At 67.7% G+C, this 24,698-nt stretch overlaps 2 protein-coding genes across 2 annotated transcripts; both read left to right on the top strand.

Moving 5' to 3' along the window:
• The first annotated feature begins 394 nt into the window (after nt 1–394).
• Nucleotides 395–15,696, top strand: TONSL (tonsoku like, DNA repair protein). Its single transcript, XM_084907271.1, is given in 36 exon segments — nt 395–527; nt 616–711; nt 912–1,054; nt 1,796–1,979; nt 2,277–2,406; nt 2,610–2,781; nt 2,902–3,016; nt 3,389–3,534; nt 3,634–3,786; nt 3,924–4,049; nt 4,154–4,331; nt 4,938–5,043; nt 5,045–5,192; nt 5,419–5,491; nt 5,571–5,734; nt 5,816–5,939; nt 6,065–6,801; nt 6,906–6,982; nt 7,321–7,474; nt 7,554–7,632; nt 8,026–8,327; nt 8,461–8,632; nt 9,250–9,425; nt 9,773–9,846; nt 10,165–10,314; nt 11,006–11,033; nt 11,036–11,534; nt 12,890–13,018; nt 13,201–13,229; nt 13,328–13,365; nt 13,526–13,615; nt 14,688–14,793; nt 14,888–14,989; nt 15,263–15,316; nt 15,389–15,480; nt 15,557–15,696. Coding segments are annotated over 36 exon segments (5,289 nt in total). The 5' UTR covers nt 395–502; the 3' UTR covers nt 15,675–15,696.
• A 4,319-nt stretch (nt 15,697–20,015) lies between these two features.
• On the top strand, nt 20,016–24,392 carry SLC39A4 (solute carrier family 39 member 4). The gene is made up of 12 exons (XM_084907124.1): nt 20,016–20,304; nt 20,625–20,909; nt 21,128–21,329; nt 21,449–21,615; nt 21,695–21,866; nt 22,122–22,294; nt 22,447–22,611; nt 22,686–22,826; nt 22,938–22,989; nt 23,079–23,231; nt 23,682–23,869; nt 23,950–24,392. Exons 1-12 carry the CDS (start codon nt 20,113–20,115, stop codon nt 24,076–24,078), a joined length of 2,019 nt encoding a protein of 672 aa, XP_084763250.1. The 5' UTR covers nt 20,016–20,112; the 3' UTR covers nt 24,079–24,392.
• The last annotated feature ends 306 nt before the right edge of the window (nt 24,393–24,698 follow it).

The raw sequence follows: 24,698 nt of genomic DNA, 5'->3' as shown, positions 1-24,698 counted from the left end.
TGCCGCCTCTCAGCACAGCCTGGACCTGCAGCTCTGACGGAGAAATACCGCCCTCCCCTGGCGGCACCGAGTTTGAGTCTCCAAAAGGGTCGGTAGTGCAGCCACATTCAGAGCGGATGTGCACACATTCTCAGCCTGCGGATCACAGATCACCTCCTTCATGAGGACAGTGCCCCCTTAGGAAAACTCGCACCTGTGGTTGGTTTGGTGTGTGTACCGGGGAGGGGGAAATCTGCGGGGCCGTGGCGGGGGCGGGGGTACCTCCGCATCCAAACGACCCGATCCGGAGTCCTGACAGGCGCCGCCCCCTCGCAGCTCTTCCGGCCCAGCAACAGCCAGACTACAGCTCCCGGGATGGTCCGGCTGCTGGACTACACTTCCCTGGATGCTCCGCGCCGCGGGGGGCGGTGCTGGGCTTGCGCAGGGGCCAGGGGGCGGGGCCGCAAGAGCGCGGGAAGTCCGGTTTCCTCCCGGCGGCCGATCCCTGCGCGGCGCCCGAACGATGAGCCTGGATCGTGAGCTTCGCCGTAAGTTCCCGGCCGAGCGCCCGAGTGCGGGGGCCCGGGGCGGGCGCGGCGGAGAGGCTCACCTCCCAGCCTCGTTCTCTCTCCGTAGAGCTGCTCAAGGCCAAGGCCAAGGCCCAGAACAGCGGGCAGCTGCGCGAGGAGGCCGCCCTCTGCCACCAGCTGGGGGAGCTCCTGGCCAGCCATGGTGCGTCCCTCGCGGGGGACCGGGTGGGGCCACGGCTGGGGCCCGGGGAGCTCGGGGTGGGGTCCGCGGCTGGGGCCCGGGGAGCTCGGGATGGGGTCCACGGCTAGGACCTGGGGACCCGGGACGGATGCGGGGAGTCTTGCCCGGCTCGGTCCTCGGCCGTCCACCCGGCTTGCTGAAGCCCGCTCGCCTGCACCCAGGCCGCTACCCTGAGGCCCTGCAGGAGCACCAGCAGGAGCTGCGGCTGCGGGAGAGCGCCGAGGACGCCCTGGGCTGCGCCGTGGCGCACAGGAAGATCGGGGAGCGGCTGGCGGAGATGGGGGACTACTCAGCCGCCTTGAAGGTGGGCGTGCCCACCCAGCACCCAAGCTTGCCAGACACAGACCTCCTGGGCCTGCCCTTCGTGGGGGTTGGGGGTAAGGGAGGAAAGGGTCCCTTTCTTTCCTTTTTATTGATTTTATTGATTGAGAGAGAAAAGGGAACGGAGAGAGAGAAATATCAATGATGAGAGTCAGTGACTGGCCGCCTACTGGGGATTGGGCCCACAAACCTCGCTTGTGCCCCAACCAGGAATTGAAATGGGACCTCCTAGTTCATAGTTCCATGCTCAGCCACTGAGCCACGCTGGCTGGGCAAGGGTCCCTTTCTGAGGACAGAGGAACAGCCTGCTGTCCCAGCCTCTGGCTAGAGGGGGCCGTACCGCGACTGGGCGGGCCAGTGGGTGGTCCCCGGGTCCTTGGGTGGCTGCTCTCCTGGGAGCTTGGCCCCAGAAACCGTTCATGAACCACCACTTGAGCTGTTTGTGTGGACTGGGGGGTGAGGGTCAGGACCCACTGTTCACACAGAGCCGGCCCTGGCCCTTGCTGCTGGGGTGCAGGAGCCCAGCTAACCTTCATGCCTTGTTCCTCCCTTAGCCTGGCATTTGCCAGCGTCCCCACGGGCAGCCCTTGGCATAGAGGAGGTGCTGGGGGGAGGGGTGTCCCAGGGAGCAGGGGGCTCTCCTGTGTAAGCATAGGGACCCCCCGGAGTTGAGTGACCTGTGGGGTTTGGGTTGGTCACAGCCCCTGCCCCCCCTGTGCCCCAGCACCAGCAGCACTACCTGGAGCTGGCCCACTCCCTGTCCAACTACACTGAGGTGCAGAGGGCCTGGGCCACCATTGGCCGCACACACCTGGACGTCCATGACCATGGCCAGTCGCAGGAGGCCCTGCTGCAGGCTCAGGCCGCCTTCGAGAAGAGCTTGGCTATTGTGGACGAGAAGCTGCAGGGTGAGTGCGCGTGGTCCGGCCTCGCACCCTCTGTCCCTGCTGGCCTCTGTGGTGGGTTCTCCTGCCTGGGCCTCCCGTGGTGGGGCCGGGGTCTGTTCTTAGAAGCCCCCTCGTGTCGGGGCGCCCCGTCTGTGCTCCTGGCAGTCCATTGTCTGCTCTTGGTTCCTCCACACTCTGCAGCACGACCCCTGGGACTCCCCCGATAAGAGGCAGGAGAAGGAGTGGGGAATGGGGTCCAAAGCCGCAGCCCCCACCTGGGGTCACGGCCCTGCGTGTCTTAGAGGGGTCGTCTTCCAGGGATGTTGCCCAAGCGAGAGCTGAGTGAGATGAGGGCCCGCCTCTACCTCAACCTGGGCCTCACCTTCGAGAGCCTGGGGCAGAGGGCCCTGTGCAACGACTACTTCAAGAAGAGCATCTTCCTGGCCGAGTAAGCCTGCCCCCTTGGCCAGGAGGGAGCTAGCTCCCCTGTCCCTAGAGGAAGCAGCCCTGGGGGAGGGGGCAGCCTGGTGGGTCTGCCACGGGCCAGGGGCGGAGCTGGGGGGCTGCTGGGCCAGGTGGCGGCCCTCAGCAGCCGCCCTCGGAGCTCCGGGGTCCGGCTGGCGCCTCGGGCACTCACGCTCTCACCCGCAGGCAGAACCACCTGTACGAGGACCTGTTCCGCGCCCGCTACAACCTGGGCGCCATCCACTGGCGCCAGGGGCAGCACTCGCAGGCGATGCGCTGCCTGGAAGGGGCGCGGGAGTGCGCGCGCACCATGCGGAAGGGGTTCATGGAGAGCGAGTGCTGCGTCCTCCTCGCGCAGGTGCCCTGGGGCGTGGGGTGCGGGCGCCCTCGGGGTGCGGGCGGGCGCCCTGTGGGTGTGGGCGCAGCCGCGGGCTGGCTGGGCCCCGGGAAGGCAAGCCTCACCTCCCTCGTCCCCCAGGTTCTCCAGGACCTCGGTGACTTTCTGGCTGCGAAGAGGGCGCTGAAGAAGGCCTACAGGCTGGGCTCCCAGAAGCCTTTGCAGAAGGCGGCTGTGTGCCAGACCCTCAAGTACGGTGAGCCTGGAAGGGGGGACCCCGGGAGCTAAGGGCTCCCCTTCCTTGGCAGAGGGGCCTGGGCATGTGTCCTTGGGGAGGCGGCAGCCCCAATTCCTATTGGGAGGAGAACCCCACTTCTGTCTGAGTGCGCAGGGGCCATGAGGGTGGTCAGGAGCCGAGGCGTTTCCACGTGAACTGGCATCCTCGCAGAGAGACAAAGCCAGCGTCATCTCGTAACCCTTGCAACAACCCCCAGGCTGATGCTCTGCCTGCCCCTCCTCACCAACGGCCAAACAGGCTGGCAGGGTGGGTGGCCCGCCTGAGGGCACGGAGCTAACGGATGGCCGGGCCTGTGTCTGCCACCCCCTTGCATGAGGCTCTTCCCCGCAGTGCTGGCCGTGACCCGGCTGCAGCAGCAGCTGGAGGAGTGCGAGAGCAGTGACCCTCAGAGCGCCATGGGCATCTGTGAGCAGCTGGGGGACCTGTTCTCCAAGGCAGGCGACTTCCCCAGGGCGGTGACGGCCTACCAGAAGCAGGTGCACACCGGCTGGAGGGAGGGAGGAGGGCCGGGGAGGGGAGGGGCTGCAGTGCTCCAGCCCGGAAGGTGTGCAGCAGCTGTCCTGTCGCACCCCCAGCTGGACTTTGCGAAGCTGCTGAAGAGGCCAGGGCCCGAGCTGGCCGTCATCCACGTGTCCCTGGCCGCCACCCTGGGAGACATGAAGGACCCCCGTGGGGCTGTGCGCCACTATGAAGAGGAGCTGAGGCTGCGTGAGGGCAACGCCCTGGAGGTGAGCCAGGCGCGCCCGGGGCCTCTGCCCCTGTGCCCACGGCTCTGCCCGGGACTGCCACCCGGTGCCCGCACAGGTGGGCATTTCGTTTGCCGGGGCAGCCGTCACGGAACCCGTTTCTCTTCCTCTCGCTCCAGGAGGCCAAGACCTGGCTGAACATTGCCCTGTCCCGCGAGGAGGCCGGTGACACCTACGAGGAGCTGGCACCGTGCTTCCAGAAGGCTCTCGGCTGTGCCCAGCAGGCTCAGCGGCCCCAGTTGCAGGTGTGGCCCCGTCCACCCAGCTGGTGCCCTTGTCCCCGCCCCGTGTCTCCCCCCGGGGTGGCTGGCGACCCTGTGGCCCTGACTGGGCGTCGCCTGCTCCGTAGAGGCAGGTCCTGCAGCACCTCCACACGGTGCAGCTGCGGCTGCAGCCCCAGGAGGCCCCTGGCACGGCAGCCAGGCTCCGGGCGCTGCGTGTGGACCAGGACGAGGAGGAGGAGGACGGGGAAGGGGAGGAGGACAGCGACACCCCGGAGGCCAGCGAGGTGGAGCTCTCAGACAGCGGTGAGGCCTGAACCAGGCCGGCGGCCCTGCCCCCTCCCTTCGCTGCTCAGGCTGGCCCGGGCTGCGGTCGGTGAGGATGGGGCCTGGTCACAGGTCGGATAGGAGACAGCTCCATGCCAGGAGGTGGCCAGTGCCGTGAGGTGGGCAGAGGGGTGCACAGGAGGCCTGGGCGGCGTCGGTGATGGGAGCTGGTGGGCGCCCAGGGGGAGGCAGTGCAGGCTTGATCTGCAGAAAGGGCACTTCGAGCTCACGGCAGGTGAGAGTGGAGCTCAGCGCTTCCTGAAACGGTGCTGTGGGTTCCCTGGGCGGCCGAGGTCAGCCTGTGGCAGGTGGACATGAGGGACGGTCTGAGCGGGCATGGGCTGCACATCTCGGGGCAGTGGGGGCAGAAGGGAGGGCTGGGCCTAGGAGAGAGGCTCCGTGTTGGACGTGAGAGGCTCTCGGTGAGCGTCCAGGGCCGGCGGGAGGTTTGGCCTTGGCTGAGGGGGCGGGGGGAGAGGGCTGGGTGGGGAGGGTTGGGAGGGGGCGCTGGGTGGGTGGGGAGAGCTCAGGGGGGAGAGGGCTGGGTGGGGAGGGCTTGCTCACCGGTGCCCGCTTGGCTTTCAGAGGATGAGAGCCAGTCCCAGGACCTAGAGGAGGAGGAGGAGCTGCGGGGCTGCCTGAGACGACAGCAGGTGAACAAGGTGAGGCCGAGGGCGGGGGCAGGGGGTGGGGGGCTGGTCCCTCTGCCTCTGCCCCCAACACGCGTGTTCTCGGCGCCTGTGCCCGCAGTGGAACCGGCGCAACGACGTGGGGGAGACCCTGCTGCACCGAGCCTGCATCGAGGGCCAGCTGGGCCGCGTCCAGGACCTCGTGCGGCAGGTGGGCCCGCCCCCACCCTCTGGGTCCACTGCCTGCCCCAAGGGGAGGGGCGGGAGGCTGCTGGCCCTGGGCTCTGCCTGCCTCTGCCTCGTGGTGGGACCGCCAGGCCAGGCTGCGGGCGGACTGTGGGACTCAGGCCCTGGCTCTGGTCAGGCCTCAGGGCTCAGCCCTGAGGGGGCCAGGCTGCGGGCACTCGGGGTCAGGCTCCTTCCATCCTTGGTCACAGGGTCACCCCCTGAACCCTCGGGACCACTGTGGTTGGACACCCTTGCACGAGGCCTGCAACTACGGGCATCTGGGTGAGCGCGGGCCGGGGCCTGTCACACGGGGCGGGGTCCAAGCAGGGTGCCGGAAGCTGGCTCACATCCCCGTCCACAGACATCGTCCGCTTCCTGCTGGACCACGGGGCCGCGGTGGACGACCCGGGCGGCCAGGGCTGCGAGGGCATCACTCCGCTGCACGATGCTCTCACCTGCGGCCACTTTGAGGTGGCCGAGCTGCTCATCGACCGGGGCGCGTCGGTCACCCTCCGCACCAGGAAGGTGAGCGGGGCCAGGGGCCGGTGGGCACGGCCACGGTAGGCGGGTCTGTGCCCGCCGGTGCCACAGCTGGGTGCCACACAGGGCCACAGCCCGCTGGAGACGCTGCAGCAGTGGGTGAGGCTGTACCACCGGGACCTGGACCTCGAGACACGAGCGAAGGCTGGCGCCATGGAGAGGAGGCTCAGGGAGGCTGCCTCGGGCCGAGGCAAGCGGGGACCTCCTGCCCCGGGGACAGCGCCCCCGCCTGGAGGGTCTCCTGGGCCTCGGGCATTTCCCGTGGGTGGCAGGGGTGTGCAGGGCCCACCTCACCGCAGACCCCTCTCCCCACAGCTCCCCACAGCCCCCTGGCTCCCCGGAGCCTCCCGAGGGACCGTCTATTTGACCCCGAGACCTCTCCTTCCTCGAGCCCCTGCCCAGCACCCCCGGAGGCCTCTCAGGCCGGTGCCAGGGCCTGGGAGGCACCGGCAGCGCCGGCTGTGGCCAGGCCGCGGAGGAGCAGGCACCAGCTGGCCAGCAGCAGCAGCAGCTCGGAGGGCGAGGACAGCGTGGGCCCCCCTGGCGCCCCCCAGAAGAGGCCTCGGCACTCTGCTCCAGCACGGCGAGCCGGGGCCTGCATGCTTGACCACGTCAACAATAGGAAGGTGGCAGCAGCTGGCCCGGCAGCCTACCGGGCGGCCATTCGAGGCGTGGGCAGCGCCCAGAGCTGCCGCCCCAAGCCTGGCCCACCCCGGGGCCCAGGGGAGGCCGCCCCTCCCACGGCGGCGCTGATCCCTGAGGAGGAGCATCTGGCCGGGGACTGGCTGGAAGAGGACTTGCTGCCGCCCCAGGGCGGCCGCCCGCCCCGCCCCCAGAGCGGTGGGTACAGGGCCAGGCGCAGCGCCTCGGAGTCCAGCAGTGACGAGAGTCCCGTCAGGCCCCGGGCCCAGGCCAGGCAGAGCCAGCTGCCCTGTCTCAGGAGCAGGAGTGCCGCGGTCCGAGCAGGCGCAGATGGCAGCTCCCGCACGGAGCCCCTGCAGAGCCCTCACGCCCCCAGCAGCGGGGACGCCCCCCCGGCCGGCCTTTCCTCGGTGGGTGCTCCAGCGGGAGCACACCCAGCCCCTGGCTCGGGGGCAGGGCAGGGCAGGGCCAGGGGCCGTTTTTTCTGACTGCTATCCCTCTCTGCCCCTTCCAGGGGCCGGTCCTGCCTCCTGCCATCCGGGTTCGCGTTCGCGTTCAGGACAACCTTTTCCTCATCCCCGTCCCACACAGGTGAGGCGGCCCCGCTCCCTCTGTGCCCCTGTGGGCTCTGCAGTGGCAGCCGAGAACCCTGGTGTTGGTGCATTTTGTGCATCTGGTGGAGCCCGTCACCTTGCTGGCGCTGGCACGCCCTTTCAAGGGCCTGGTAGCTGGGGTGGGGCCACAGGCAGGGGCGGGGGGCTCTTCTCAAGCATAGGTGGGCCCTGGGGGGGGGCCCGGGAGCTGGAGGCGGCATGTGGGGAGGGGAGGGGAGGGAAGGAGCCAGAGCATGAGGGTGGGCCCGGGGGCGTTTCCTCAGCTGTGCAGGGCTGTGGCCAGGGCCAGGCTCAGCGCAGCCTCTGGTCCCACAGCAAGGAGGCCCACTCCGTGGCCTGGCTGACCGAGCAGGCCGCCCAGCGCTACTACCAGGCCTGCGGGCTGCTGCCCAGGCTCACCCTACGGAAGGAGGGGGCCCTGCTGGCCCCCCAGGATCCCATCCCCGATGTGCTGCAGAGCAATGAGGAGGTGAGTGGCGGGAACCAGGCCCGAGGGTGGGTGTCCCCGGTTCTGGGTCCCCAGGGCTGCCTGCCTATGGTGCTTTCAGGTGTTGGCTGAAGTGACCTCGTGGGACCTCCCGCCACTGACGGACCGTTACCGCAGGGCCTGCCAGAGTCTGGAACAGGGTAAGAGCCCAGGAGGCTCCTGGTGGCCTGGCTGAGGAGCTGGGCATGTGCTCCACTGTTACCTGCTCTGCCAGGTCCCCAGGTCTTCACACCTGTCCTTGCCAGTGCCCCCAGTGTGGGCAGTGTGTGGGGGAAGCGGTGTGGGACCCTGTAGAGACCTCAGAGCTGAGAGGCTGGGCCAGGCTTGGCCAGGCAGGAAGTCTGGCGCCTCTGGGAGCTGCCAGGCTGAGAGGTGGGGAGGGCCTCCTGGGGCAGACACAGGTCTGCACACCACCAGCCTGCCCTGGGGCCCACAGGCTTGGGGCAGGTGGGCTGGAGAGTGAGAGGGGCTATGCAGGTTTCAGGGGGCAGACAGGCCGGCTCTGGCCCTGGTGACACCACGTCCCCTTGCAGGGGAGCACCCGCAGGTGCTGCAGGCCATGGAGCGCCAGGGTGTAGGCCCCTCCTTCAGCGCCTGCTCCCTGGCCCTGCGCCAGGCCCAGCTCACCCCCTTGCTTCGGGCCCTCAAGCTGCACTCGGCGCTCCGGGAACTGCGCCTGGCCGCGAACCGGCTGGGGGACGGCTGTGCCGCGGAGCTGCTGGCCGCCCTGCACACTTTGCCTGGCCTGACCCTCCTCGACCTCTCGTCCAACCACCTGGGCCCGGAAGGCCTGCGCCAGCTAGCCTCCGGCCTCGTGGGACGGGCCACCCTGCAGGTAAAGCCCGGGGAGCAGCAGGCCAGAGACGGTGGGAAGGAAGGCACACTTTGTGGTGTGCTGACTGGCGCCCAGCTCTGCGGGGGCCGCGGGCCGCGGACATCCGATCCCATGGGGGCCTGTGTCTTCCCAGAACTTGGAGGAGCTGGACTTAAGCATGAACCCCCTCGGGGACGGCTGCAGCCAGGCCCTGGCCTCGGTCCTGCAGGCCTGCCCTGCACTCAGCACTCTGCACCTCCGGGCCTGTGGCTTCGGCGCCAGTTTCCTCCTGAGTCACCAGGCAGCCCTGGGCCAGGCCTTCTTAGGTGAGCTGACCACACGTCCACTTCCTGGCCCCAGGGTTCCAGTTGCCATCAGGAGGGTGTGTGCAGGGACTCAGAGAGCCTTGAGCAGGGGGCGCCTGGGGCATTATGTAGGCAGACAGACATGGTAGGAGCATCTGGTACTTTCCCAGCCAGATCCTACCACAGGGCAGAGCCCCAGCTCCACTGCTCTCACCAGCTCTGTCCGTGGCCCGAATCATTCCACGTACACCCAGCAGGGCTGCAGAGAGCCAGGTCGCAGCGCCGAGGCTGGGTCAGTGGTTCCCAGAGGGCCTTTCTGCAGCGGTGGAGGGGCTGTGAGCAGCAGTGGGGGAGCCTGGGGTTAGGGCAGTGGGGGAGTGCTCCCAGACCCCACCCACACCCCGTTTGGGCCCCTCTCAGGCGCCCTGGGTGTCCTGTCGTGGGTCAGGGCAGACAGAGGCCAGAGAGATGGGGAGAAGCTGGGCTCAGGAGTCTGGCCTGCCCCCATCCCCAGGCAGGAGGCCTGTTCCCTGTGCAGGAGGTCTCGGCGACAGCTCCCCGAGGAGAGGGTCCAGGACTCTGCAGCTGGGCTGGGTGGTGCTGTGTAGGGCTGACCGCGCTTCTGGCCCCTGGTTCAGATGCCAAGCACCTGAAGACCCTGTCCCTGTCCTACAACATCCTGGGCGCCACCGCCCTGGCCCAGACCCTGCGCAGCCTGCCCGCCCAGACCCTCCTGCACTTGGAAGTCAGCTCCGTGGTGGCCAGCAAGAGTGACTCGGGCCTGGTGGAACCCATGGTCAGATACCTGACCAAGGTACATGGTTGGGCCAGACACCGAGCCACGGGAGCCCTGGGCACCCGGCCAAAGCCTGGGGCGGGGGCTGGGAGGGCCTTGCAGGTTCTCCAGAACAGCCTGGGGAAGCTTCCTGCCCCAAGCAGGTCTGAGGGAATGTCCGGCCTCCCGGTGCTCTCTCCTGGGGGAACTTCTGGGGGGGCAGGGAACCCACGATTCTCAAGTCGTTCTGATCTACAAATTGAGGGGATGCTGCCTCGCTCATGCCCCCTCACCCCTAAGATAGAAGGAAGGAGTCTGGCCTCCCTGGGCGGCCTCTGGGAGGCAGGACAAGCACCACTCACTGCAGCCTTGGCCTCTGTGTCTAGGAAGGCTGTGCGCTGGCGCACTTGAACTTGTCTGCAAACCACCTGGGTGACCAGGCAGTGAGAGACCTGAGCAGGTAACACCACCCTGCCCATGCCCCACTTCCTGGGGTTCTAGTCTCCAGGCCCAGGAGCCTTGGGGGCACTAGGTCAGGCAGGAAGGGGAGCAAAGATGGTACCAGCTCCTTCCTGAATGCCCCAAGCCTGGCCACGACCACCCCGGCCCCTGGCAGTGCCCTGGCAGCCGCGGAGGAACGCCTGAGCTTGTGCCTGAGCCTGTGCCTGTGCCAGGAAGGGGGCGAGACCTGCTGGGTTATCCGTGGCCCGCAGAGCAGCTTCCCCAGTGATGGGGCCTCCCTCCCTGGAAACTGACCCTTCACTCCTCCCTCACCCAGATGCCTCCCGATTTGCCCCTCGCTTGTCTCGCTGGACCTGTCTGCCAACCCCGAGATCAGCTGTGCTGGCCTGGAGGAGCTCCTGTCTGCCCTGCAGGAGCGGCCCCAGGGCCTGAGCTTCCTGGGCCTGTCCGGTGAGCGCTGGGGACGGTGCCACATTGGCCACACCCGGGCTGGGCACACAGCTTCCTCCTCAGGGACCTCCTGCGGCCAGGTGCCCCCTTTGAAGGGGCTGTCACTGCCACTAGCCAGAAGCTGGGGTGGGCCGGGCGCCTTGCAGCTGACACAAGACAAGTAACTGGAAGGGGGTAAAGGCTGCCACTGAGGGGCCTTCCCAGTTCTTGCTCGCCAACCCTCCCTTCCCAACCTGTGGCTTGTTCTCCTGGTCGGTGTGCCCAACAGCACCCAGGGGAGACCCACAGGAGAGCTCGGCTCTGTCCTCAGCAGGTCAGGCTGGGGGTGGGTACTCAGGAGCCTGGTTCTTCCTGCTCCTCCAAGTGGCCCATCTCCCCCCTGGCCTCCTGGGGTTCCGCCCTCACCAAGCCTTGGGTCCTGAGTGTACCAGGCCTGAGCCTCACAGGCACCCCTACTGTGTGTTCCTTATGGATGGAAAAACCGGGCGTTGTCATGGACACTCAGAGGCACAGATGTGGACGCGGTGTTTATTTCCGCCACCCTCCCTCCTGCCTGGCCGCGGGGAGAGCACCCCTTCCTAGAGTGGCCCACACCTGGGGCCCTGCGTGCTCCTTCCCCTGGGCAACTGGTCACGAGGAAGGGTCCGCGGGCTGGAGAGCGCCCTGGGGCGGGGCCCCCGCGGGCCTCCCCGCTTTGCTGAGAGCAGCTCCCTGAGGCCTGCTCCCCCGCCCCCCTGCAGGCTGTACTGTCCGCGGTCCTCTCGGCCCCCGCCTCTGGGACAAGATCGCCGCGCGGCTGCGGGAGCTACAGCTGTGCTGCGGGCGGCTCTCCGCCGAGGACCGGGCCGCCCCGGACCAGCTGCTGTCCGGACAGCCGGACCCCGCCTGCACCCTGGACCGAGGCTCCCGGCTCTTCTTCCGGCGACTCTGACAGCCCAGCGGGGCCGCCGCCCCCTCCCCCCTTTCCGCTCCCCAATAAAGCACTGCTGCCGCCTCACCGGCTGCCTGAGAGGGGCGGGAGGCGGGGTCGGTTCTGCTGCGGGGAAGCAGCCGCGGGATCGGGGGTCGGGCAGGTGCCGCCGCTGGAGGACCTGCGCGCGGAGCTCTGCGCCCACTTCCGGGTCCCGCTGCGCCGGGGGCGGGGCTCTTGTGTGCGCATGCGCGGCGTGGCCGAACGCCGAGCAGTCGATCGCGGCCCCGCCCCGGCGCCATCTCCGACGCAGCGCGGCTCCTGCCCAGGTACTCGGGGCTGAGGGCGGGCCGGCGCCGCGGGCCCGACGAGGAGGGCAGCTGCGGGCGTCGCCCTCCCGCGAGGGCCCCTCGCCTCGGGTTCCCTCTCCGGGAGCCGGGGTGGCGCCCCACGGGTGGGTGGGCAGCAGCCCCGCCGGCTCCCCCGGGCCTGGTGCGGCCGTGTCCCCGCGGCCACAGCCTTCCCCGGAGACTCGCTTTTCTGGCCCGGAGTCCGGTTTGTGGGGTTTAGTCTCGTGCTCGCCTGTCACCGGGGGCCCCGGTGTGCGTGTCTGAATGGAATGGAATCCGGCGACTGCACCCTCCCCCGGGGGGGGGCCGGAGGGTTCTCCGGCTCCGCGTCCCGCCCAGGGGGCTGCCATCCGGCGCCCGCCCTCCCCGCCGCCCAGCCCCTGCCCCCGGTGACCCCGGCCCGCAGCCGCTCAGCTGCCCGACCCCGGGGGACGCGCCGCCTCGGCACACGGCTCGGTGTCTGATGGAGCCTCAGACTCAGCATCTGAACCGGGCACACTCCCCGCACCCGCCTCCATCCCAGCTCCTTTTCACGGCCCATGGGACCCAACGGCTCACTGTTCACTCCCTATGCCATTTCAAGTCCTGCGGACCCAGGGCGCACCTCCTCCCTGGGCCCTGCTTCCCGCCCACGCCCTCCCAGCCCAAGAACCTGTCCAATCAGGAGCTCCTGGCCTGGGACACCCCTGACTCAGAGACCCCGGCTCTCTGTCCCCCACATCAGACCTTAGACAAAGCCCGCGCTCCTGTGGTCCTGGCCAGTGGGCTCGGGGTTGAGCACCCTCCCATGCAGAATGTCCTGTGGCTCCTTCCAGTCAGAGCACATGTGGGCGGCAGGCCTGATCCCCGAGACGGGGTTTGTGTGTGAGTGTGTGTGTGTGTGTGAGCAGGAGGCATCCTATGGACGTTTCTCAAACATGGGTGCTGTTTTTTCTCCCTGTCCCCTCTCTCTCTCTCAAAAAACTACCTATACCTGTGCTGTTTCCTCTGTCCAAATGCTGCTCCTGGTCCTCTGTCCACAGGCTGCCGCCCCCCTTCCCGGCCAGCAGGCTCAGAGCAGCCTGCCCTTTCCCACACCGTGGCTGCTCTCCTTTAAAAACGTTTTCTTATTAATTTTTTGGGGGGGGGCATTGACTTGTTGTTCCACATATTTATGCAGTCATTGTGTGTGCCCTGGCCAGGGGTCAGGCCCCTGACCTTGGTGTATGATGAGGATGCTACGGGGGCAGGGCCATGACCGCTCTCCTGAGATGCTTCCCCTTGGGGGGGGGGGGGACCGCACACAGCACCACTGCCCTGGGTTCATAGCTGTTTCTCGACTGTCAAGCCCGAGAGCGGGAAGCTCTTCACACAGCGTCGGGTGCCCCTGAATTGGTGCTGGTTCTGCTCCTCAGGTCTCTGCTGTGGCCCCCGGAGCCTCAGGATGTTCCACGGGATCCCAGCCACGCCAGGCGTGGGAGGTGAGCTGGGTCTGGGGACCGGAAGGGCCCAAGCTTTTAGCCCCTGCAGCAGAGGTGTGGCCGGGGGCTATGGGAGCATCTCTAAGTGTCCCCCGATGTGGGGTCGTAGCCTGGGGTGGTCTCTGGAGGGGCTGGGCTGGGGTGGTGGACAGACTGCCAGCTCTCCGCCTGCTCTGTTACAGCCCCTGGGAACAAGCCAGAGTTGTATGAGGTGAGTGGCGGGCACCCCTGCCTGGTTGGCACTGACCCACAGCGTATGCCCATGTGAACACCACCCTGGTGCCAACGTGCTGCCCCTCTCTCCAACAGGAAGTGAAGCTGTACAAGAATGCCCGGGAGCGGGAGAAGTGAGTGCAGCGCCCCCCCCAGGCCCACGCTCTACCCTGAGCCGCCTCCACACCAGGGTCGGGAGACGTGGGTCGGAGCTCTGCCGCAGGGCAGCTCCCCGTGGGCTGGTGCCCAGCCCTGAGGCCTCGAGGCCGTGGCTGACGGACACGCCCTCCCCAGGTACGACAACATGGCGGAGCTGTTTGCCGTGGTGAAGACCATGCAGGCCCTGGAGAAGGCGTACATCAAGGACTGCGTCACCCCCAACGAGTGAGGCCCGGGGCCGCTGCGCCCACCGAGGGGCCTTCCCTCCAGGCCAGGGTGCTCAGGAGAGGGGGAGAGGGGTCTGCATGGGGCATCCATCTCCCCTTCCGGGCTGGAGGGCGCCCCGGGTGCTGGCAGCCCGGGCGCCTTCTGCAGCGTGCCCATGGAGAGGTGCCCACCGCCCTGCTCCCAGCGTTCTCCAGCCTGCGCCCCCGGGGGCACGTGTCCCGTTGGCGAGGACTTCCGAAGGCGAGCAAGGGAGTCGGGAGGGACGCCGAGGGGCTGCCGAGCCTGGCACCCGGGAGGCTCAGGAGCCTGTATTCAGGGGAAGGCCCACCCGGAGGCCCCGGGCCGGGTGTGGAGGCCCCGAGCCGGGTGTGGAGGCCCCGAGCCGGGTGTGGAGGCCTGACGGGGTGTGGAGGCCCCGAGCCGGGTGTGGAGGCCGCGGGCCGGGTGTGGAGGCCCCGAGCCGGGTGTGGAGGCCTCGGGCCGGGTGTGGAGGCCCCGAGCCGGGTGTGGAGGCCGCGGGCCGTGTGTGGAGGCCGGGAGCCGGGTGTGGAGGCCTGACGGGGTGTGGAGGCCCCGGGCCGGGTGTGGAGGCCTGACGGGGTGTGGAGGCCCCGAGCCGGGTGTGGAGGCCTGACGGGGTGTGGAGGCCCCGAGCCGGGTGTGGAGGCCGCGGGCCGGGTGTGGAGGCCCCGGGCCGGGTGTGGAGGCCCCGGGCCGGGTGTGGAGGCCCCGGGCCGGGTGTGGAGGCCCCGGGCCGGGTGTGGAGGCCCCGAGCTGGGTGTGGAGGCCCCGGGCCGGGTGTGGAGGCCCCGAGCCGGGTGTGGAGGCCTGACGGGGTGTGGAGGCGGGACCAGCACAGTCCAGCGGGGAGAGCCTCTGCCAGCGCTGGGCTCTAGCTGATCTGCGGTCCAGGCCTAGTCCCCACCCCCCTCCAGAACCTTCTCTGTAGACCGATGGAAGGTCTCCCACAGTGGCCCCGCTCTGACTGGTCACCTGCCCCCTCCTCCCCAGAGCGGCCTGGGCGGGGGCGGGTGGGCGGCCGGCTGGCCTGAGCAGGTCCTCTCCCCAGGTACACCGCGGCCTGCTCCCGCCTCCTGGTGCAGTACAAAGCCGCCTTCCGGCAGGTCCAGGGCTCGGAGATCAGCTCCATCGATGAATTCTGCCGCAAGTTCCGCGTGAGTCCGTGGGGGGGCGGAGGGGGGGAGGTGGGTGCGACGTGGGTGCTGTTGGAAGGGGCCTGCCAACTCCCACATGCCCCCCCCCCCCCAGTTGGACTGCCCGCTGGCCATGGAGCGGATCAAGGAGGACAGGCCCATCACCATCAAGGACGACAAGGGCAACCTCAACCGCTGCATCGCCGACGTGGTCTCGGTGAGCCCCGCGCAGCCCGGCTTCCGGCTGCTTCCCCGCTCCTCACTGGCTTAGAATGAGGGCGCAGGTCGCTCCCCTGGGCCGCGTCCAGCAGGCCTCTGAGTCCCCTTCCCCCGCCCCCCAGCCTGAGACCCACCTGAGCGCCCGCGGGCAGCAAGGTGGATGAACCCCAAGTGTGGGAGCAGAAGTGTGGGAGGAGCCTGCGGACCAGCAGCCAGGGTGGGGGGAGAGTCCTGCGAGGGGGCATTGCCTCACGCACACACTTGCCCCCAGCTCTTCATCACGGTGATGGACAAGCTGCGCCTGGAGATCCGCGCCATGGATGAGGTGCAGCTCGGGCGGGGGGGGGGTAAGAGGGGGGGAGTGAGGGGCGGGGGGCTCACGGGGCCCTGTGTGCAGATCCAGCCTGACCTGCGGGAGCTGATGGAGACGATGCACCGCATGAGCCACCTGCCCCCCGACTTCGAGGGCCGCCAGACCGTCAGCCAGTGGTGAGTGTCTGGCCCTCAGGTGGCCCTGGGGGTCCCTCCCTCCGCGCCCTCTCCAGCTGTGCCCCCCCCACACCAGGCTGCAGACCCTGAGCGGCATGTCCGCCTCCGACGAGCTGGACGACAACCAAGTGCGCCAGATGCTCTTCGACCTGGAGTCGGCCTACAACGCCTTCAACCGCTTCCTGCACGCCTGACCCTGGGCCCTGCCCGCCCGAGTCCCAGCCTCCCTGCCCACCTGGGCCCTGGGCCCTGCCCGCCTGAGTCCCGGCCTCCCTGAGTCCTGGCCGCTCCACCCGCCTGGGCCCTGGGCCCTGGCCTCTCTGCCCGCCTGAGTCACGGCCTCCCCGCCCACCTGGGCCCTGGGCCCTGCCCGCCTGAGGCCTGGCCTCCCTGCCCACCTAAGGCTAGGCCTCCTTGCCCACCTGGGCCCTGGCCTCCCCGTCCATGCAGAGCGGACGGAGGAGTGGACAGAGCCAGGGTTCTCAGCCCGGCCCCCAGGAACCCAGCCTCCCAGGACGGTGTCTGCTTTCCTGGCTCCCTGAGCTTTCTGTGGCAGCCCCGTCTGCGTGTCTGTCTTCGTGTGTCTACCTGGTACCCCTCCCCACAATAAAGGTGTTCTCTGACCTTCCTGCTCTGTGGGCACCCACCGGGGCCTGCCTGGCGTGTTTGTCTGCCCTCGGGGCCTCGCGTGGGACCCGGCCACCCTGGAGCACACGGTTCCCCCGGGGAAGGTCAGGGTGCCCTGCTGGGCACGGCCTGGGCAAGCAAGGGGGTGCTCGAGCCTCCACCTGGGCTGGGGTGGCGGCAGCCAGGCAGCCAGCAACACGCCAGGAGACCGAGGCTCTGACCCCGGATGCACCGTTTCCCCTCTTAGCAGCTGTGGGGGAGGGACAAGCCAGCGTTCACTGGCAGCCTTTTCTCTTTCTGAACTGCCTCTTGCTACTGTACCTGGGGCCGCCACAGGCCACGGAAGAAGGCGTGTCTCAGCATTTTACAAGGTAAAGAGCAGAACAGGGCTGGCGGGAGGGTTGATGGGACCTCGGGGGTGTGGGCTGTGCTGAGCGGGGCACCTGTTCCGTGAGGAAGGCCTGCCCCTGAGCAGCTCTGCCTCTGCCGGCCTATCTGTGGGTTCCTGACTCGGTGCAGGAAAAGTTCACAGCACAAGTCCAGGTGGATTTTATTTTAAACTTTTAAAAAGGGTATTTTTTAATTGATTTCAGAGAGAGAAAGAGTAACATCAATGATGAGAGAGAATCACTGATGGCTGCCTCCCGCACATGCCCCAATGGGGACCGAGCCCACAACCTGGGCGTGTGCCCTGAGTGAGAATCCAACTGTGAGCTCCTGGTTTGTAAGTTGATGCTCAACCCCTGAGCCATGCAGCTGGGCTATTTTCATTGCCATAAAATATATTTTTAAAAAGTTCTCCTTTTTAACTTAAGTGGCATTGAGTATAATTTATTTCAGAAAGGAACGGAGAGGGAGAGAGAGAAACATCAATGATGAGAGAACCATCACTGGGCTGCCTGAGCATGGAACTGACAGATCCTCCCTTCCCCCCAGTGGGTGTAGTAACAGTAAATGTGACGTAACCTGCAGCCGGAAATACCTGAGTACCTAACCATGTACCTTATATGGACCAGACGTTAAGCCACCAATCAGCACCGCCGAGTATCCCAAACCCCATTCCTCCCCTCAATGGCCTGCTCACCTCTGCATGGGCGGCTGCTCTCCTTGGGAGACAGCCCAGCAGGCCTTTCCTGGAATAAAGCCTGAGTCACCTGGTTTTCGGCCTCTGACTGATCGTTCAGGAACAGAGAGCAAAATCTCAGAGGGAAGTAGGGGAGGTAACCAACCAAGGACCTTGCACTCATACATGCATGCCATGGACAGAATGGGGTAGGGAGGACCTGGGGCGGGGTGGGCTGAAGGGTATTAGTGAGGGGAAATGGGAACGTATGTAATACTTTAAACAAAGAATTTTTAAAATATATCTTATTGCCGAAACTGGTTTGGCTCAGTGGATAGAGCGTCAGCCTGCGGACTGGAGAGTCCCGTGTTCAATTCCAGTCAAGGGCATATACCTTGGTTGCGGGCACATCCCCAGTGGGGGGTGTGCAGGAGGCAGCTGGTCGATGTTTCTCTCTCATTGACGTTTCTAACTCTCTGTCCCTCTCAATTCCCCTCTGTGTAAAATCAATAAAATATATATTTTTTTAAAAAAATACACTGCCTATGGCCTACCCTCCCACCAGCCCCCCCATTGGGGATTTGGGAATCCAACCACGACTTCCTGGTTCATAGGTTGATGCTTAACCATGGAGCTTAAACAGTTTTCTTCCTGTTTAAGGCTGAATGTTATTCCCTTAAATGGACGGGCCAACACTTTGTATGTGAGTGAGGTCGGCAGGAGAAACACTTGACCCCAGACTAAGGACACTGCCCTTAGCCTGAGGCCTGACCTAGGACCACCGGACGCCGGGCTGGTCCTTGGACCTGGGCCCCTGCTCCCCTGGAGCTCAGAGTCAGGGGTCGGGGAACTGACCAGGTGCAGGTGCCAGGGCCTGCCCCTCCCCCCAGGTGCCGCCGAGACAAAGATAGGGCCAGGGGTCAAAGGTCTCAAGAGGCAGGCTGTGGGGAGGGGCCAGGGCAGGTTTCCCCTCTCAGCAGCATGAGCCAGGATTCCTTTGCTGCTAAGGCTGAACAGGACGTGTCTGTATTTCAGTGTGGACGGAAGGAGCACGTGCTGAACTGACGGGTTCACCAGAGGCCTGCATGGCAGTCTTGCAAACTCAGAGAACTAAAGTGACCACAAAAGATGGTCTGAAATTAAACTTTCACTCGCAACTTTCCTTTCTCTGGAAGGAAGTAGGGGAGGTAACCAACCAAGGACCTTGTACACATACATGCGTGGACATGTGCTGGGCTCCAGGGCAGATGCCTCAAATTCCTTCATTATCATGTTAATTGTTTTTGCACTCACCTAAGCATGTGTCCATCATTTTACCTTTTACCCAGTCCCAGGGGTTTCCCTGTTTTGCTTTCTCCCGCCTCTCTAGTCCATCCCCAATGGATTTCCTGTAACCCACCTCCGTCCCTCCTTTGATGGCCAGGTATAAATGCAGATGTAGCCGCCGTTCTCCGGAGCGTTATCTCAATAATCCCTGAGGTTCTGCTTCCCGGCAATTGTGGACAGTTTGGTTCAAGTAAACTCACAAAAACTCTTCACGGTTTGAGTGTTTTGATGTGAACACACGGGTCCATCTGAGCAGACACCTGCTTCCCACGTTCTGCTCTGGACCCACTCACCCGGGTGTGTGAGTGCTGTGATCACAATGATGGTGGGACGATGCCGGAGGGGCCTGGCACCCACCGGACAGGCCCACACCAACACAGAGGCCGCTGGGGACCCCATCTGCCCCGGCTGAGCTAGGAGGGGACATCAGTGGGAAGAGGGGGGGGTAGGCAGAAGCAGAGGAAAGAGGACCAGCTCTGGGAGGTCCCGAGGCCTGCAGCAGGTGCCAGACAGGGCGGAGACCTTTCTGGTCTGACAGGCCCCAGGCAGGCCGTGGCCTGGGCTCCAGCCCGCCAGGGGGTCCTGGTGCAGGACAGATGGGCTCAGCCCTAAGAACTGTGAGGGGAACCTGAACCCAGGCCCCCCCCACCCCCCCAATGCACCAGCGTCCAGAATCACCTGAACCCCACCTGGGTCCTGCCCCTTCCCTTGCACACACACACACACACTCACACACCCCTCCCCGCTGACGGCACCATGGCTCTGTCCTGGACCTGGGTCCTGCTGCCGGGAGCTCGCCCTCCCCCACCCCCTCACTAGGCAGGGCCCAGGGTCAGGAGGCAAGGCTGGCCCTTTCCCCCAGACGCCAGCTCGGCAGCCCGGTCAAAGGCTGGGAGGGAGCCTCAGGGAGGGGCCAGGCTAGACGCCACACCCAAGAGGCCCCCTGCCCCCAGGTGCCAAAGGAGGGAGAGACAAGCAGGCTGGCCGCCAGCTCGGCCATTTCCTGAGGAATTCCCCAGGAGCCTCGGGGGAGGGGACGTGACTCAGCCCACCTCCCGCGGGGACTTCAGCCCTAGGCCCCGGGGCAAAGGTCCCGCGTTCTCAAGGCTCTGGGGGCGCTTCAGCTCCGGAGCCCGGGAGACCCTGGGAAGGGGCGGAGGGGGCGCTCAGGTGGAATGTCGGGGAGCATCCTTGCTTGGGGGCACCCCGAGAAACAACTGCAGGAGGCGGTGCAGAGGCCCTGAGGGAGCAGCAGGCAGCGGACCCCCAGGCCGTGAGTCCCGGGAAGGGGCCCTCGTCCCCGTAGGCAGCGCGTCTGTCCTGGATGCTCAGCCTCCGTGTCAGACAGGGACAGCACAGCAGGAAATTCCAGGAGAGCTTCTCCCGGCCCCTCCGCCGCCCCAGGCCCCGGGCCAGACCGCACAGCCCCCGGCCGCGGCTCCTCGTTTTGGGGAGGACCTGCCCCTGGAATGGTTAATCTGCGACTCTGCTGACAGCCAATCACAGAGCCCTGCTGGGACTACCTGGGAGAGAGCCCGCGCCTAGCCCCAGTCTGGCCCCAGGCAGCCCTGTCCGCCCGCAGCCGCCCCCGCCCGCTCCCCGGCAGAGGCTTCGGCATGGCCGTCCGGACCCCGCAGACGCCAGGGCTGCTGCTGGCGGTGCTGGCGGCGACCTTGGCGGCAGCCACGCCTGCTCACCTGCCGCCTTCGAGGTCCTCGGCCCCGGGCGCTCTGGACCGCGTGGCCCTGGGCGGCCTGTTAAATAGGCTTGCGGCCCGTGCGCACTGCTCCGAGGGGCCGTGTGGAAAGGTAGGCGCCCCACCCCCACCTGACAGGTCCCCTCCGGCCCGGCCCGGCCCTGCCTGCTCCTCCCCAGGGACAAACTCCAGGAGGCGGGCAGAGGCCGAATCCGGAGCCACGGCCCTGCCGGCTCCAAGCCCAGCCTTCTCCCTGGGGCGGGCGTGAGGGGACCCGGGGCCACCTCTCCCGTCGGCCCCAGGCAGTGACTCCAGGGCCCCCTGTGTGCGCCGTCGTGGAGGGGGTGTGGGAGCCATGGATGCGGTGCGGGGGGTGAGGGGGCAGCTCCCCGGGACCCCAGGGGCCGGCCCGCTCACCTGTCCCGCCCGCAGTGCCTGTCTGTGGAAGACCTCCTGGCCCTGGGCCGGCCCGAGGGGCCGCGGCCGACCCCGGAGTTGGTCCTGGAGCCCGAGCACGTCCCCCGCCTCAGCGCGGCCGCCGCCCTCTACCTCAGCGACCCCGAGGGCACATGCGAGGACGTCCGGGCTGGCCGCTGGGCCTCCCGAGCGGACGGCCTGCTGGCCCTGCTCGCGGGCCCCGAGGGCCTGGCCCCAGGCCTGAGCCGGCTGCTGCGGAGGATTCAGGCCCGGCCCGCCGGCTCGCCCTCCGCAGAGGAGGTGAGGGCTGAGGGCCGAGGGCCGAGGGCCGGGGCGGCCGGCAGGGGCGGGGGGATAGAGGGACCGAAGGGAAGGGACCCACTCGGAGGGTGGGCTTGGCTGGGGTCATCGTGGGTGCTCACCACCGAGTGGGACGGGTGCCACGGGGGCGGTGGGTGGTGATGCTGGGGCCCGGAGAGCCACAAGGCGGTGCCGCTGAGCCCCTGCCCCCCGCCCAGGCCTGCGTGGACCTGCCTGGGCTGCTGGACCAGGCGGCGGGGGCGGGGGCGGGGGCTCCCGGCAGCCCCGGCCCCGTGCTGGCCGCGCTGCTGGACCACCTCCAAAACGGGTCCTGCGTCCACGCCCTGCCCAGCCCCCAGTACTTTGTGGACTACGTGTTCCGGCAGCACCGAGGGGACTCTCCCAACATCACGCTGGACGGTGAGGCCCGGGCGGGCCCCTGAGTGGACGTGCCCCCAGTGGGACGTGCCCCCAGTGGGACGTGCCCCCGGGGAGGGCAGGGCCGGGGCCTCACGGACTGGTTCTGTCCCCTCGGCCAGAGCTGGCGGCCCTGATGCAGCAGCTGGGGGTGGGTGGCTCGGCCGCGAGACACGGGGACCACGGCGACCATGGCGACGACCACGACCACCACCACGACCACCATCACCTGAGAAGGAGGGCCGCCCCGGCGCCCCCCAACAGCAGCAGCGCCAGCGTGTGGGACACAGTGAGCAGCCCGGGGCCGCGGTCCTGGGGAGGGGGTCCCCCGGCTGCTCCAGGCCTGACCCCCAGCCCTGCCACCCCAGGTTTGCCTGAGTGCCAGGGACGTGCTGGCCGTGTACGGGCTGCCGGAGCAGGCTGGAGTGTCCCCGGAGGCCTGGGCCCTGCTGAGCCCCGCGCTGCTGCAGCAGCAGCTGAGCGGCGCCTGCAGCCCACAGCCCAGCGTCAGCGTCCAGGACCAGCTCAGCGAGGCAGAGAGTGAGCGCCTGTCCCCGCCCCGGGTCAGCCTGCCCGGCTGTGCCCAGTGGCCTGGCCACACGGCAGGGGGCTGCCCCGGAGCAGGGAATGCTGCTGGGCTGGTGGGGAGCTCGGTGGAGCGGAGGGGTCCCAGGATCGTGTGGGAGGCCTGGGAGGGAGGGGGTGGAGCTTCAGGAGGAGAAGTTAGCGCCAGCAGAGGCCCAGCCGGCCCTGACCACCTCGGCCCTGGGTGCTCAAACTCCCCTCCCCCCCCAGAGTACCTGTACGGCTCCCTGGCCACCTTGCTCATCGGCCTCGCCTCGGTGTGCGGTCTCCTGCTCCTCCTCTGCTCCGCCTGCAGCGGGGTCACCCACTACGTCATCCAGACCTTCCTGGGCCTGGCCGTGGGCGCGCTCACCGGAGACGCCTTCCTGCACTTGACGCCCAAGGTCAGCCTGGCGGCCAGGACCCTGACGCCCGCCCCGGGACACCCCTGCACGGTCCTCCTCCAGGCCTGCCCTCCTCGGGCCCCTCCCCTGAACCCTAACCTCTGCGGGAGGGAGACCCTGAGGCAGCCCACCCGTGCCCGCCCCGCTCCCAGGTTCTGGGGCTGCACCAGCACGGCGGGCACAGTAAGTTCGGAGGGGCCGACCACGGAGACCACGGCACGCAGCCCATCTGGCGCCTCCTGGTGGCACTCGGGGGCCTGTACATCTTCTTCCTGTTTGAGAAACTCTGTGACCTCCTGCTGCCCCAGGACCCGGAGGTCAGGCCTGTGGGACTGGGTGGGGAGGCAGGTGGGGAGGGGGTATAGCAGGCCCTAAGCTGTTGTCCCCACAGGACCTGAAGGAGGAGTCCTGCGGCCACGGTGGCCGCCACGGCAGCCGCAGCCACGGCCACAGCCACGGCATGTCTCTGCAGCTGGCGCCCCGGGAGCTCCACCAGCCCAAGCAGCCCCACGAGAGCTCCCGGGCAGACCTGGTGAGCCCCCACTCCCAGCGCCTGCACCCCAGGCTCCCGATGCTCCCCCGAGGGTGACCTGGCCCCAGCCCCCCAACTTTCAGGGGCTCACCCACATGTCCCCTCCCTCAGGTGGTGGAGGAAAGCCCTGAACTGAGCCGCGGGGCCCGGAGGCTGAGTCCAGGTGAGCCCTGGGGGGGCCCCAGGAGGGTTGGGGGTCAGGGGAATGGCCGCAGCCGGGCCTATGACGACCCACTCCTGCCGCACCCGCAGAGCTGAGGCTGCTGCCCTACATGATCACACTGGGCGACGGCCTGCACAACTTCGCCGACGGGCTGGCCTTGGGCGCCGCCTTCTCGTCCTCCTGGAAGACGGGGCTGGCCACCTCGCTGGCCGTGTTCTGTCACGAGGTGCCACATGAGCTGGGTGAGCGAGGGGCGGGACTCGCGGGGGCGGGGCCTGCGGTGGGCGGGGCCTGCCGGGAGCTGCTGGGTGGGGCAGAGCAGGGCGTGTGGCGGGGCGGGGTTTGCAGGGAGCTGTGGAATGGGGCGGGGCCTTGGCGGGGCGGGACCTGCAGGGAGCTGCGGGGCGGGGCCTGTCGGAGTTGTTAGTGGGCGGGGCCTGGGGCGGGCCTATTGGAGCTGCTGGTGGGAGGGGCCTACAGAGAGCTGTGAGTGGGCAGGGCCTGTCGGAGCTGTTGGTGGGAGGGGCCTGGGCGGGGCCTGCAGGGAGCTGAGTGGGCGGGGCCTGGGCGGGGCGGGGACTGTCGGAGCTGCTGGGGGGCGGGATCTGCAGGGAGCTGTGAGGGGGCGGGGCCTGGGCGGGGCGGGGCCTGTCGGAGGTCGGGCTCGGCTCTGACCCCGGCCTCCCGCCCAGGGGACTTCGCGGCCCTGCTCCACGCGGGACTGTCGGTGCCCCGGGCGCTGCTGCTGAACTTGGTCTCGGCGCTCACGGCCTTCGTGGGCCTCTACGTGGCGCTGGCGGTGGGCGTCGGCGAGGAGAGCGAGTCCTGGATCCTGGCGGTGGCCATCGGTCTCTTCCTCTACGTGGCGCTCTGCGACCTGGTCAGGGCCAGGCGAGGCGGGGGCCTGGCGGGGGGCTGAGCGGGAGCCCCGCTGACCGCTCACGGATGTCTCCTCCTCAGCTCCCGGCCATGCTGAGCATCCGGGACCGGAGGCCCTGGCTGCTCTTCCTGCTGCACAACGTGGGCCTGCTGGGCGGCTGGGCCATCCTGCTGCTGCTGTCGCTGTACGAGGACGACATCGCCCTCTGAACCGCCCGCTCTCCAGCCCGGAGCCTGGCTCCTGGCTCCCCGTCTCAGCCCCTTGGACCACAGCTGGGCGCCTGGAGCGCCCGGGCCTTTGAGGAGCCCCTTCCCCTGCCCCAGCAACCGGGTCCTGATACAGACATTCCTGGCTCCACCCGCGTGGCTGGGTGATCGTGGACCTATGAACCAGGAGGTCACGGTTCAATTCCCAGTCAGTGCACATGACTGGGTTGTGTGAACTCCATCCTGTGCAGGAGGCAGCCTGTCCATGATTCTGTCGTCATTGATGTTTCTGCCTCCCTTTCCCTTCCTCTCTGAAATCAATAAAAATATACAAACAAACAAAAATGTTCCTGCCCTTGTTGCCCAATCTGCTCTTCTGGGGAGGGAAGGGCCCCCAACAAGAAAGGCCTTTGAGGGGGGCAGTGCCAGGGTCTGGTGTGGCTGTGCACAGGGGTTTCCCAGCAGCCAGCCAGCACCCTAGCCCCAGCCCATCCCCTCCCTTCCAGCACCCCCACGCAGGGAGGAAGAGGACCCTCCAGGCAGGGCCCACCTTGGCCATCCCGAGACCTCCAGCCCCTCTGCACCCACCACCACTGCCCTCCCCTCGCTGCTCCTTCAGTATC

This window comes from Pipistrellus hanaki (assembly GCF_964339955.1).
Source record: "Pipistrellus hanaki genome assembly, contig: scaffold_41, whole genome shotgun sequence".
NCBI lineage: Eukaryota > Metazoa > Chordata > Mammalia > Chiroptera > Vespertilionidae > Pipistrellus > Pipistrellus hanaki.
Note: the sequence above shows the minus strand (reverse complement) of the source record. Positions and strands in the feature narration are given on the sequence as shown.

Coding starts and splice junctions, on each gene's coding strand:
- SLC39A4 (XM_084907124.1), top strand. CDS start 20,113: ATGGCCGTCCGGACCCCGCAGACGCCAGGGCTGCTGCTGGCGGTGCTG. Junction 21,330..21,448: donor TCCCAACATCACGCTGGACG/GTGAGGCCCGGG, acceptor CCCCTCGGCCAG/AGCTGGCGGCCCTGATGCAG. Junction 22,990..23,078: donor GGCCCGGAGGCTGAGTCCAG/GTGAGCCCTGGG, acceptor CCGCACCCGCAG/AGCTGAGGCTGCTGCCCTAC.